The sequence below is a fragment of the Drosophila takahashii genome, chromosome 3R (assembly GCF_030179915.1).
Source record: "Drosophila takahashii strain IR98-3 E-12201 chromosome 3R, DtakHiC1v2, whole genome shotgun sequence".
In the NCBI taxonomy this organism is placed as follows: Eukaryota; Metazoa; Arthropoda; class Insecta; order Diptera; family Drosophilidae; genus Drosophila; species Drosophila takahashii.
Genome location: NC_091681.1, coordinates 24,212,258 through 24,226,341, shown reverse-complemented (window position 1 = coordinate 24,226,341; position 14,084 = coordinate 24,212,258). Strand labels below are relative to the sequence as shown.

The following is a 14,084-nucleotide window of genomic DNA, read 5'->3' as shown; positions in this document are numbered from 1 at the left end:
TATTTTTCGGGAGATAACAGTATCGCCAATTTAAAAAAAAACAAGAAATAATTCACGGCTCCGGTTTTTTATTTTCCCCAAATGTGAAATGTTTGTAAATGGTAACTGAACAGTTTTGATCAGGATCATCAGCAAACCAATCTAGCCATGAATAAAAAAACTGAGTGGTTAATTTTTTTTTTATTTATTTATTTATTTTATTTTCAATTGTTTTATACGTTTTCTATATCATAGTGGCAAACAGTTTAATAAGCTGTTATAACTATTTCATTCATTTTTTTCCTTCTTTGACTTCGAAATTAGCCTTCTATAAATAAATTGAATCAGCAACCTAAGAATAACTATAATACTGACTAGTATAACGAAGAATAGGATGTAGATGTCGATATTATTGGCGGCTATGAAGTTCATGTGGACCAAAGGACACTGAAGATGGGCAGCTCCATGGTGCCGGATGACGTACTCCGTCCAGTAGACGAACGATTCTTTGGCGGTCATTGGACGATCGCGGTAAAGCGAGGAGAACGCGGCCACCTTTTGGGCATACTGCGGATTCGACAATATCTCTAGGATGGCCTCTTGGAATGGCTGCTCCTCCAATGTGAGCAGGCTTAGAGTAAGGCCAAAACCCTTTTTGACCATACTGTTGGCGTTACGGGGCTGGTCTGCAAACACGGGCAAAGAAAGCATGGGTTTTCCGTGATACTGGGCCTCAGTTATTCCACCTTTTCCAGCGTGATTAATAAAAAGTTTGATTTTAGGGTGGGCCAGGATGTCGTCCTGTGGAAGCCACTTGGAGTAGAGAATGTTGTCCGACTTTCCGGGGGTCTTTTCCAGATCCTCCCACTTCCATATGACCTTTTGCTTGAGTTTCGAGAGAACGTTGAACATCTTAACAACGGTGTCTGGTTTAAGGTGGCTTCCCTGAACATTGGAACCCAGAGAGAGGAGAATCGCACCATCAGTAGCATTTCCCAGGAACTCCGCCATATTTTGGGGCAGCGGATCCGGCTTGTCCTTAATTTGAATACCTCCGATTTCTATGGCACCAGGGACATTGGGTCGAATGGGTCCCTCACTGGCTGCGTAGGAGCTGAAGAAAACCAGTGACGTGTTCTTGAGTAACTCGGAATACTCAGGCAAGGTGGGATCGTCACCGAAAACTTCCCTGGAAAAATAAAAAGCATCTAAGTAGATATCTTGAGTAGTGCAAGTCTGGGATCAGCTTTCTAATTACCTGTACCAATAACGATTACGCCTCTCGGAGAGTTGACCAAAGATCCCGAAACCGAGGCTCGTAATGTAACTAATCAAGCGCTGTCGGAAGGTAACACTCTTACCTCCAACCTCCCCTGAGTCGTTGATTCCGGCGTAGGAGATCTCCATAGGATTACCGATGAGGGGATTCAACAGTTGGTTAGGAGGCATTGTGGCAAAGACAATGACAGGGGCCTGCACTTTCTTGGCGAAGCCAATCTGGAACTCGTTCATGAAGTACCCAGAGAGAACCAGATCGAATTTATTGCCGTTATTCAAGTACAGATCCTTCACTCGATCGTCCATCAGGGTTTCGGCATTCTTTCTGACCATGAAGTCCATCTGATCCGACATTCGAAGCAGAGATAGGGCCATGTTGCTATTGTCGTTCCTGGACATCTTTCCAACGGTGTCGCTCATCATCTGGGACTCTTCCTTGGTTAGTGGCACCTGGATCACAGTTATATTTTTATGATTTACTACGGGTTTGAGTGCCGTGACCACTGTAACATTGTGACCTCTCTCCGCCAGAACTTTAGCCGCCGACATTTGGATGATCAAGTGCGAGGGACTCAGACTGGGGAAGAGACCCAGAATATTTGCACCCTGAGAGCCACTTGTAGTAGTGACAATGGCTATCGCTAGCAGCAATAATCGTTTCAGATTGTGAACCATTTCGGTGGATCGTTAAAAGTAGACTGGCAAAGTGGACTGTCTGGCAGTGCGTTGTTCTTTAAATTATAAAGACTTCGGATGACACTGATAAGAAATTTCAACAAAACGAATTTCTTGAACCTCTTTAGTACAAACGTATGAGTAATGCTGGGTCTTATCGCTGTGAGCATTTTGTTTATATCTCGTTATCATAAAGTTGAGGAAATCCCGACGTATCTTGTCTTTATATATATTTTTGGGGTGATAGCAGTCTGGCAAAATTTATGCAATTTTTTAATCAATTAAACGCACAAATTTCGCAATTATGAGTAATCGTTTGTACTTTCTCTTAAAATCTTATATAAATAAAATATTTACCTTCTTATAGAATTTTTTTAATTCCGTATGGAAAAGATCGAACTGAAATCAGTCTTGATGGAATGACTTTTATCTTTTCTCATCCTAAAATACCATTCTGTACCTTTTGTACGTGTTCTGGCAGAGCCTGCGGTCAAAAGTGTGTACTTTTTTGTCGAAATTCGGTGGAAAAACATTTAAGTGGGGAAAAGAAAACGAAGGAAGCGGGCAAGTAAAATAAAAACGAAGCATAACCATGGTGACACTTTGTGGCACACGACTTGGAAAACGGAACCCACACCTGAACGGAAAACCCCGGATGAGGCAATTTACAGTTACGCGGCCACGTGACTTACTAAATCAACTTGGACTGTCGCTCGTTTTGCGGCATCCGAAAAATACAGGACTAAGAAGTGAAAATAAAAAAACACCTCAAATCCAATTCCCGCCCAGGGTGATGTCGCCGGAAATGTCGGGCTGACAAATCGCGTGCAAAAATCTGTGAAATCTTCGTTTGTTGCCATCTCTATCTGTGTATTCCGGAGCAGAAGTCCTTGTGCACTCAGAAAATTACTTTCCTTACGATCTTTATTTTCTAACTTTTTTTAATTGTGAATCTTTTTAATAGTCTTTAAAATTTTGTGAGCTACATAGCAATACCTCTATTTGATTACTTGTAATTTAAAATGTATTTTGAGTTACCATTTTTGTCTTTGGCTCTTCGATTTTAAAAATCAAGAAAAGTTGAAGTTTTTTCGGCTTAAATGTTGTTTTTTAAATGAAGTAAAATAAATAAGCACAGAATAATATTCAAAATATTAATATAAATAATGATATATTTTAGCTGTAATCCATTTGTATAATACTTTTTTTCAGAATTCTTGACAAAAATATACAAAGAATTAATTAAATTAGTTATAATTTAGTAAGAAGAACGACAAAATATTTTTTGAGTGCATATTGTCGAGCAACTGCTTCGGGTTTTCCTTTCCATGAGCAGGGTTTTTGCTTTGGCGTCTCGTCCTGGACTCAAAAAATCCCTCGGAGCTCCGGCGGCGCCTCTTTGGCAATTTGTTGGGTTTTCTTATTTTTTTTTGTTGCCTGCTGTTGTTTTTGCTTTTGCTGTTGTTGTTTTATCCCATCCCACTGGCCGTGGTAAATTTTTTGATTAATCAAAGGACATTTTTTTGTGCAGTGCCCGTGTCTCTTGGCTGTTGGTTTGTCGGTTTGGCCCTAAAAGGAGGCAGAATTAATGCAAAAATGATGAGTGGAAATTTGTCAAGCTTATTTACTTCCGTCATTTAATGTGCCCGCGGCAAATCGAGGGATGAGGAGGTGGTGGCGGGAGGGGAGGAGCGGGGGTCACAGCCGTATCCGGATCCGGAGCTGGAACTCAAGTTGGAGCCCAAACCAACAGACGGCGGAACTTATCTTTGTTTGCTCCAATTTTTTTTTGGTTATTTTGGCTACGGGGCCTAAGGCAATTTTATGCATAATTTTCGGTCAATGCCTGACAGTTTTTGTTCTTGTTATTTTTGCTACTGATTTTTTTTATTTCGCTGTCATTTTTACCTGCGGCGGCCATTGGCCATTGCATATTTTAGCCCGGATTTGCCCTAATGCGTTGAATATTTTTCACTGCCCTGTAAAGTGTTTGGTTTTATATTTATTTTCTGGGGGATGCTAAATCGAATTTTCCGTTGTTGTCATTTTCCCTTCATTTTGGCTGCGCCTTTGTTTGTTTGTATCTGTTTGCCATAAGTTAGGTAAACGACTTCAGGAAAGGAAATGGGGGCATAAGCGGTTTTTTCCTTAGGAGTCCTTATTGGGTTTCCGGAATTCAGATTAGGTTCGGCATGCGAGTTGAGATTTTTTGTCCCATTCATGAGTAGATTTCTGGGAAAGAAGGTTCACTTTAAAGATTAAGCAACACTAATTTATCAAGTTGACAAAACCTCTAAACGTAAATGCTTGTGAAAATTAATCGAGATCAGAGTTTAGTATTTTTTTAACAAAGTTAGCTTTTCCTTTTTCAATATAAGTTGTTTTTGATCGTAAAAATTTTCAGTGATTTCTATAATTTAAAATGCACGGTTGTTCCATATGTTGTGAGTTCTTTTACATTGGGATACTTTTCTTAATGGAGATTATTTACCTTCGAAGGGATGTGTGGCAGCCGATGAGCTGCCAGGATCCAGACCCCAGTTCGGTGATTTTTATAACTGCCATGCACACTTATATTCTTGAAGTTGGACCACTTGGCAGGATCAGAAAACAGCGTAGAATCGCAGTGAGAAATTTCATAGGATTTACAATCCTCCACGTAGTTTTGGTTTATCTCATGCTGACGCTGCTTTGGGACACATCCGGCTGTCTGATACAAGGGATATTAGCCTATACAGAAACTTCTAATTTACCTCGATATTTGCATCTGTTTCGTCTTTCCATGGCGTTGACCTTCCTGTGGTGGACTTTTTATAAAAAACGTAAAAACTTCCGTAGAGAAAAAGGACTGGAGATAAATAAGGATAAAGATTATATCGACTTCCGTTCCGTGTGGGATACCTTTCCATCTGAGATCCACTTAGGTAGCTTAGGTCTACGCTACAGGGAACTCTTTCCAAGGCCCAGAGAACCCCCATATAATGCTGTTGCCAGGGGTGTCCATGGCTCCAATAAATATATATGAATCGATTTATTTTGTAATGTTCCAAAAGAAAAAGTATGTTTAACAGTAACCCATAAATTAAATATCTGCAATGAAATTCGCAAAAATATTATTAACAATTGTAACCTACCTTTGCTTACATTTTATTTTACTTAAAAAAATCATTTGAGCTTAGTTTGGACACTTAGTCTTTTTTGTTTGTATTTATTTATTTCCCATACATCTTTTAATACAATTAACAATTCACATACAATAATTAAGTTTACTTGCCATTGATTGTGTGTGTTCCTTTTTCTGTGCTCAAATATTCATGTGTAAATTTGTTGATATTCGAATTTACCTTCTCTATTGAAATTATTCTGACATATATTCGTATTTGGTAGCAAATTTTACGTTTAGATACCTATATATTAATTTAAGTTTCATAGTTTTCATCCTGTGTTGATTTTCTCGGCTTCGCATTTCCGATGGCTGCTTGTTCACACATAAATAAATGTTGCATTACACTTATGTAGGAAATGGCTGGGCTTCCTGCTCGGACCTAGACTAATTCGATTTCGACTATATACAAATTCAACTGTTGCTGCCTTGGCTTGTTAACTTTTCACTTGGCTCGAAATGGTGCGAATCACCCAATTTATTTGGCGCCCGTTTCCGTCTCATTTTTTTTATCTAGTTTAGAGTGTGTGCTCCTTGAGACAAATCCTGAAAACTTAGGCTACAAATAGAGCTCCCGTCAATGCTAGCCACTAACTCTGGGAGTGCCAGCGCAGAATGTGGACAAGGCTCAGAAGCCAGGCGGCCAAAGAGGCTGAAAAACGCAATATATAATGATATCGTATAGTATGTAAAGTTTATAAAGAAATTATTAATTTCAATATATTTTTAAATATATATTTTAAATGATATGATAAAAAATGAAACCGGAATAATGCAAATAATCATATAAAATAATAGATAGATACCTTACTTACAACTTTATAATTTTTCAAACGTAAAATACAATTTATTTGCTATTTTATAGTGCCACTTTGTATTGAAATTAATTTTGTTTATATTTTTATTTAAACTCACCTGGTTGGCCGGTTATACAGGATCCGTTCTCGGTGAGTCGCTGCTTGGTTCCGGCGTCCTTGAGCGCCAGGATGGTGGTCCGCACCCGGCTCTCCCTCTTCACCGCCGCCAGTCCCATGATGTCCGCCGTGCACCGGAGCTCCAGCATCTCGCTCTTGCTGATGAACCGCTGGTCGTCCAGGTGGAGGCGCAACTGCAGGTGGCTGGCGAACAGGTGAAAGCCTTCCACGCTGCGTGTGACTTCGTTGATTTGCGGCTGCAAACTGTGCCCAGGTGCCTGTGGCCGGAAGCAAACGGAAACGGAAATGGAAATGTAAAGCGCTGGGTTTAAAAGCCGAATTGTGAGCCACATGCGGGCGTGACTTTCAGCCGGTCTCCTGTCCCAGTTCTCTGTCAACATTTGTGGGGGCCAGTCGAAAAACGAAATTATAAATTTGTTTTCAGAGGTAGAGAAAAGTCATTATTCATGTAAATTCGTAGATGCCCAAAAGCTAAGCGCAGGGTATAGCTGAAGAGCATCGAGCATCGTCTAGCTGAACCGCTCGCACAACTAGCGCACCGGCATAGCGCTCTCTCTATCGCGCGCACCATAGAAAAACGTGTGAAGGCAGAAACGCAAACGGAATCTGGAACGATCCCGTTACGTGAAGTTTGGCAACGCCGCCGCGTACAGCCAGCTTCACGCGACGAAAGTCTCGTTCACTTCTTTTCAAACTCTGAATGAGTACAGACATACGACTATCGTAAATTCAAAACTAAGAACGGAAAAATATACACCACGTGTTCTAGTTTTCCTTTGAACTTGTGAAGTGATTTATTGAGAGAGGATCATTGTTGTTTTAAAGCCCCAACTACTGGTAAATATTAGCACCCAGCTTAACCGTATAGGCAGTGTAAATAGAAAAGTGTATTTTCGTAATAGGAAAAAGGAAGGAGATTTCGTCGAAGCCGCCCGGCTACATCAGCGCCAGCTCGGCGTGATCACGCCGTTTGTAATTTCATCGGCCAAGACGAGATTTTCTGAGAGATTTTGGAGCCAATTTGCCACGGCGGAGTTGCCACCTGCGGACACGTGTCTCGCGGAGCGCAGCTTTGGTCAGCGAAAGGCGCCCGTATTCTGGAAGGTGACCGAGGCTGCAGTTTGCCCACCAACTACGCAAATCTGTAGCTCGGCTCCTCACCAACCGCATGCCACGTGCGGCCTAAAATCATCTCAAAGATCAACCACCTGAATGACGACTTGAAGAAGTGCATAACCTCACCAGCACGCGCCACGCGCGGCATCCACCTATCCAGCTCTGGCGAAGCCATAGAGCGACAACGTGGAAGGTTATTGTACCAGGACTTAACACCACTCCAACCATTGATGATCACCTCACCAACCCGCGCCACGCGCGGCATGTAAGCACGCAGCTCTGGTTTGACCATCGAGCGATCTTCTGGAAGGTGATCGGATGAGGAAGTGAGCGACTACCGGATGTGACACCTGCTACGCGCCTACATCGCCCCACCAACACGCGCCACGCGCGGCAACGAAGCACCCAGCTCTGGCTAGCCCATAGAGCCGATATTTTGGAAGGCGAGTCGTAGCGCAGCAACTCGGCACTTCACCCGTACTGGCCACGTGCGGCTTGCCGATGGAATAAGCCTCGCAAAAGGCTGATGATTTAAAGGAAGGACAACCCAGAGGAACAGACCTGTTGTCTGACATGCGAAGACGCAGATCCCTTCGTGTGTAGTAAGCTGATCAGGAACCGCACAGGAGAAGCAGTAGTAGATCGAGGATGGGAATCACTCTCTGCGACGTTTGCTAGATTAGTGTTTGCCTATTTTAAAGTCAAGCTTCACGTTTTTGTAGAGTAAATTTGCGGTACTTGCTTACGTAGCGTACCTTTGTATTGATTCAGTAGAAATTCTCATTAGTCTTCTGACAATGACCACCCGTGTAAGCCACGCAATTAATCTCGTCAGAAATTAATATGTAAATTTGTCTAAAAGCACCCTAGCACAGCGTCTTCGATGGGCCCAACGAACCTGCATCGCCGGAGTTTTTGCGTAAGTGAGATCTTTAAACCACTATATTGATTTCCTGACTTTTACCGATATATTTGAATGGTATTATTATTGTGTGTGCATATTAGACGGAAGGTTATGAAGTCAGTGTAGCAATTATCTGTAATTCGGAATTGAGTTTGGTATTGAAAAGAGAGAATTGAAGTTGTATTGAAATTATGATTGAATTTAATGATCTTTTGTTAATTATGGTAAATATTTCAACTATGTTTGAATAGTTTTGTAAATCTAGGTTCGTGATTGAACACACAATGCTGGAGCTATATGAATTGAAAATGTAATGAACCAATAAACATTGAATAAGGGATAACCGTCAACAATATCTCACGCGTTATCATGGTAGGGAGGGTACAGAAAGGGGGCGAATAACATCAAGCCACCCTAACTTCCAGTATTTCGTGATCTGCGTTTGCCTACAATGTCCGTCCGTGTACCCATAGTCCGTGTACACCCATTCATTTTTGTTGAGCCTTGTAGATACCGTTTAGTGCACTTAAAACTTTTTCACGTAGTACAGCACGCGTTATGGAAAAGACGAGGAAGACCCACGACAATCCGACGAGCTTAGCACAGAGCAATGCTAGAAGTGCACGAAACCGAATCTTTCTATACACTAGGTTTCCCATAACTTAGTGAGCGTAGGTCTAGAACCAAGAGGCAACCCGAGGCTCCAGACCGTTGCTGCCGGCTACATCTTATATTAATTTTAGTAACAGCATCCGAGTGTGTATGCCAATCCTTCACTTTCGTGGTGCTGTCTACTACATATAAGAAAGAAAAATGGCGCCCAACGTGGGGCAGAATCTCCACTAACGTGGGGCAGAATCTCCACCAACGTGGGGCCAAACCTTAGTTTACGTCCATAGGAACCGAAACCGCCTAGAAATCGGTTGATTTCTAAGTGCAGGCTACTAGGAGGAGGTATAGCTTCACGTATTGCTTTATTAGTTTTCAAATAGATTTGTGTTAGAGTCTGCTGACGTTTATTTTCTTTCCCTCAGTTTAAGTAATGATCACTTGTAATTCGAAGCCGGAACAGCGACCGCGATTCGAGAATCTACGGATTGGGTCGACCATTCAGTTCAAGGGACCATGTAAGCTTGTAGAGTTAGGAAGTAAACACAATTAGAAAATATTTGTAGATTTGGATGACGGTAAATCAGGTGTCTAGGAATCGCGATTGTATTTCGAGCTTTGTACGGAATAATCGACCGGAACCAACAGTTTACTTGATATCTCAATTCTACGGAATTTCGGTAAACTTGTTTTTAGATTACGACCATCTGTCCAACGGAACTGCAAAGTGGGAGGAAATTCGATCTTTGACCGGTTCAGAAAGCGTAATTCAAAAGAACAAGCCTTCAAAACATTTTTTTTTGTTATTTTTAGTTTACTTTGGCAAGCAATCAAGAAACATTAGGAAGTTGAATTCATATAGCGAGCAAGCATTGTAGTAATATCAATCACGGACCAATTAAATTCGTAAATAACAAACACAAAGCATTTAGTATTTTGTCGATATGTCATTGCGTCACAGCAATCTTGATCTACCAGCCGCAGTAGGCGGCGAGATTACATCATGTACGATTTGTACACAACCATTGATCGCAAACGATTTAACATCCTCCACCCCATGCGGTCATACATTCCATCATCAGTGCATCAGGGATTACATACTTGATTCAAATAGATGCCCAGTGTGCAATCGGGAGTGCACCGTACAACAATTATCTTTGTCAAACAACAACTTGTTAGCGGAATTGTCAGCTGCTGATCGAAGGACAGGAGAAGCTAATCCTGCCAACAACGACTTACCGGCCAGCAGTAACGCAAATAATAACGCCAACAGAGGCCGAGGAAGCGGGAGAAGAGGTAGAAATTCAGGTCAACGCAGAGGCGCTGGACAACGTACAGGAATGACACTGAGGTCGAATCGCAATAATCCAGAGGATCATCACGAACGTAGTCTGGACACAGATTCGATTGTAGACACTTCTAGGGCAGAGAATCTAGAAGATATTGAGAGAGTAGTGCGAACAACCATGCAAGCACAACAAAGTAGCCTTAGGCAAGAACTTTCTGATTTTATTCGTGCGCAGGTAGCAAGCCTACAGATTGGTAGTTCTGCTCAAACTCCAAATAGGAGAATGAACGAAAGGCAAGATCAGTCAGGGGAAGCTCAGTCTGCAGGAACAGTTTATCACGATATTCGCCTAAATGCTCAGCGCGTCAACAGATCAGATTCCACAGTGCAGCCAGAAAAAGTGCCGAACATTATTCAAAGCTGGCACATCAAGTTTGATGGATCCAAAGACGGTTTACAGTCTGAGGAGTTCCTTTATCGAGTACAGGCATTAGCTCAACAGAATTTAAATGGAGATCGTCAGCTTCTATGCGACCATTTGCATTTATTTTTCGTTGGCAAAGCGAGCGAATGGTACTGGAAGTTCCATCGTTCGTGCCATCAGTTTAGTTGGATAGAGTTTTGTAGAGAGTTTCGTAACAAGTTCAAGGAAAGTGAGTCTGACATGGACATTTGGGAGTCCATAAACAACAGGCGGCAAGCCGAAAAAGAACCTTTTGAGGATTACCAATTCCAAGTGGAAAAGCTCGCATCTCGCTTGAACACTCCGATCTCAGAAGAATCGTTAGTTAGGCTTCTCATACGGCATTCAAAGCCATCTCTACGGTACGAACTTATGCATTTGCATATAGACACCTTAGCTCAGCTCAGGGAAGAAGTCCGAACTCACGAACAGTTTTGCAGGCAAATGAAAGCGCAACCGATGAAGGGTAGTTTTCATCAACGCTCTTTCGTTTCTCAGTTAGAAGAAGATTTTGACGACAGCGAATCAGCTGAAGTAGCGGCACTACAACGCAAGCAACTTAAGTGTTGGAACTGCGACAAGCTTGGTCATCGTTTTGACGAGTGTTTCGAAGCTCGAACCATCTTTTGCTACGGATGTGGAGCGAAAAATATGTACAAGCCCAAATGCCAAAAGTGCAACCCTTCGGAAAACTACGCGTTGGATGCGTCGGTCAAGAACCACACGTCGCATCCGAGGCAGTAAAATCCGACAGTGGTACCCAAACAGAACAATTAGTAGTATTAACTCCGGACAAGTCAGTCAACCACCCAGACGAATCTTTAACCAGTAATGTCAAATATCCCCAGCCATATCACATTAGAGCAGCAAGATATGCAGCCGCAAGACAACGAATCTTCGGAGACGTCAGTTCTTGCAGTCGCATTTCTAAACCCAGACGTTCAACCAAACGATTACGAAGTTTTTGGAAGAAAGTTCGAGGAAGTCGCCAAAAGCTGATCTCCGCGATCTTTATGAATTCTGATAACAGATTATACACAGATATCAACATAGCTGACCATCACTATGTGGCTCTATTGGACTCAGGCGCGTCCATAAGTTGCATCGGTGGTTCAGCAGCCCAAGAATTAGGACAGCACCCGAAAATGCGCAAGTGTTCTGGCAGAATTCGCACAGCAAACAACGCCGAATTTTCAGTTGTCGGAAGACTTGAATTTGAAGTTACCTATCGTGAAATTACCAAGCTGGTAAAGTTTTTTGTAATTCCAGATCTTAAGCAAGATGTTTATCTTGGAATAGATTTCTGGCGTGATTTTGGTTTACTCAGTAAGATTATGGATAACAAAGTCTCAGTGGCGGAGTTAGACGTAGGTCGAGAGGACGAAGCCGTTGAGATGCCCAAAGTTCACGAGCTGTCACCGCAGCAAAAAGAAAGACTAGACTCAGTTATAGCTAAATTACCATCTTACGAAAAGAACGGTCTAGGTCGAACACATTTGATGGAACATTGTATTGATGTAGCAGACGCGAAACCAGTTAAGCAGCGTCATTGGCCAATATCGCCGGCAAAAGAAAACCTTATGTTTTCCGAGTTGGAGAATATGTTAGCGTTAGGCGTTATTGAAGAATCCAAAAGCCCGTGGAGCAGCAACTGTGTTCTCGTGAGGAAAGGACCGAAAGTTCGTTTGCGTCTTGATTCCAGGGAAGTAAATAAGTTAACTGTAAAGGACGCTTATCCACTACCGTACATAGACGGGATACTCAGCCGTTTACCTCCCGCACGGTTCATTACAGGTCTTGATATGAAGCACGCTTTCTGGCAGATACCGCTCGAGGAGAAGTCCAGACAGTATACAGCATTTACAATACCGAACAGACCCCTATACCAATATAAGGTGATGCCCTTTGGTCTATGTAATGCTGCCCAAACTTTGTGTAGATTAATGGATTTGGTTATTCCGGCAAAATTGCGTACGAGAGTCTTTGTTTATTTAGACGACCTCCTGGTTCTGTCTGACGATTTCGAGTCGCATATGAAGCTCTTAGAAGAGATCGCAGGTTATCTTCGTGATGCAAACCTGACGATCAACATAGCCAAATCAAAGTTCTGCATGACTGAAATTAGATACTTAGGTTTTGTCATTGGTCATGGTGAGTTAAAAGTCGATCCAGAGAAAGTAAGCGCGATCGAAAAGTTTCCTGCACCCACCACCGTCAAACAGTTGCGTAGATTTCTTGGTCTAGCGGGATGGTACAGACGTTTTGTGGATAACTATGCCGCAATCGCCGTTCCACTAACCGACCTGCTCAAGAAAAACAAAGTTCTTACTTGGACAGAAGAAGCGGAGGAAGCATTTACCCAGCTTAAGTCCAAACTCATCTCATCTCCAGTCTTGAGGACGCCGAATTTCAAGAAACAGTTTATACTGCTTTGCGATGCAAGCCTGTATGGGCTTGGTTGTGTTCTAGCGCAAGAGAATGAAGATGGAGTCGAATTACCTATAGCGTACATGTCTGAGAAGCTGTCGAAGGCACAGCGAAATTATTCAGTCACCGAACTAGAGTGCTTAGCAGTCATCAAAGGCATCAATAAGTTCAGAGCCTACGTTGAGGGGCAAGATTTTTGTGTTATAACAGATCATGCTTCACTACAGTGGCTAATGCGACAAAAGGATTTATCCGGCCGTCTAGCCAGATGGTCCATTCGTCTGCAAGGTTTTTCATTCACGATTAAACATCGCCGTGGATCAGAAAATGTTGTTGCCGATGCACTTTCGCGTCGCGAAGAAGTAGTATCTGACATAGCTGATGGAGGACCCATTATTGATTTAACATCAAAAGAGTTTAATTCAGAGCAATATCTCGAACTGAGAAAACAGATTCTTGACAACCAGTCAAAGCTTCCGGATCTCAGGGTCGCGGATAATTTTGTGTATAAGAGAACAGAACCAGCGAAGGGAGATGTGTTGCCAGACGAGGAGTCATGGAAACTTTGGGTTCCAATCAACCTTGTCGACCAAGTTTTAACACGCGCGCACAATTCACCCGATGCCGCACATATTGGCATGAACAAAATGATCGAGAAGCTCAGACGTCATTTATTCTGGCCAGGAATGGTTACTCAAATTCGCAGCTTTGTCTCAGATTGTTCTATTTGCAAGTCAACAAAGAGCCCTAACAAAGTTCTTAGACCACCCATGGGGAGACCCACAACTTCTGATCGTCCATTTCAGAGGCTTTATATGGATCTTCTTGGCCCATATCCACGGTCCAAGAAAGGAAATATAGGACTTTTGATAATTGTAGACCATTGTTCGAAGTTTCACTTCTTACAGCCGTTGCGGAAATTTACTTCCGAAAGGATTTGTGATTTTCTTGAAAAGCACGTTTTTTATACCTTCGGCACACCAGAGTCCATACTGACGGACAACGGGTCGCAATTCAAATCAGGGTATTTTAGAGCTTTTCTAACGAAATTTGGAGTCAAGCATATTTGCACAGCGATTTATTCACCACAAGCTAACGCAAGTGAGCGAGTGAATAGATCGATACTAGCTGCAATTAGAGCTTATATCGGTACTGACCATACGAATTGGGATACAAACATAGACGCGATAAGCGCATCCTTGAGATCTAGCATACACCGAAGTACAGGATTTTCTCCGTATTTTCTC

The 14,084-nt window shown here is 42.3% G+C and overlaps 2 protein-coding genes across 4 annotated transcripts in view; both read right to left on the bottom strand.

Annotated features, from left to right (window-relative positions):
- Positions 1-267: 267 nt before the first annotated feature.
- LOC108068382 (UDP-glucosyltransferase 2-like) lies at positions 268-1,943 on the bottom strand. Its single transcript, XM_017157902.2, has 2 exons — positions 1,238-1,943; positions 268-1,168 (listed from the first exon to the last, which is right to left on the bottom strand). The coding sequence occupies exons 1-2, from the start codon at positions 1,930-1,932 to the stop codon at positions 268-270; spliced, it is 1,596 nt and encodes a 531-aa protein (XP_017013391.2). The 5' UTR covers positions 1,933-1,943.
- A 3,187-nt stretch (positions 1,944-5,130) lies between these two features.
- beat-Vc (beaten path Vc) overlaps positions 5,131-14,084 on the bottom strand; it is a 44,693-nt gene continuing 35,739 nt past the window's right edge. Inside the window, exons 4-5 of one of the 3 annotated variants that reach the window (XM_070216889.1) lie at positions 6,011-6,287; positions 5,131-5,747 (exon numbers count right to left, since the gene is read on the bottom strand). In XM_070216889.1, the coding sequence (XP_070072990.1) occupies positions 5,686-5,747; positions 6,011-6,287 (339 nt within the window). In that variant the 3' untranslated portion in view covers positions 5,131-5,685. The remainder of the gene's footprint in view (positions 5,748-6,010; positions 6,288-14,084) is intronic. The other 2 variants (XM_017157889.3, XM_070216888.1) reach the window with 2 other exon arrangements.

Coding starts and splice junctions, on each gene's coding strand:
- LOC108068382 (XM_017157902.2), bottom strand. CDS start 1,932: ATGGTTCACAATCTGAAACGATTATTGCTGCTAGCGATAGCCATTGTC. Junction 1,169..1,237: donor CGTAATCGTTATTGGTACAG/GTAATTAGAAAG, acceptor TTATTTTTCCAG/GGAAGTTTTCGGTGACGATC.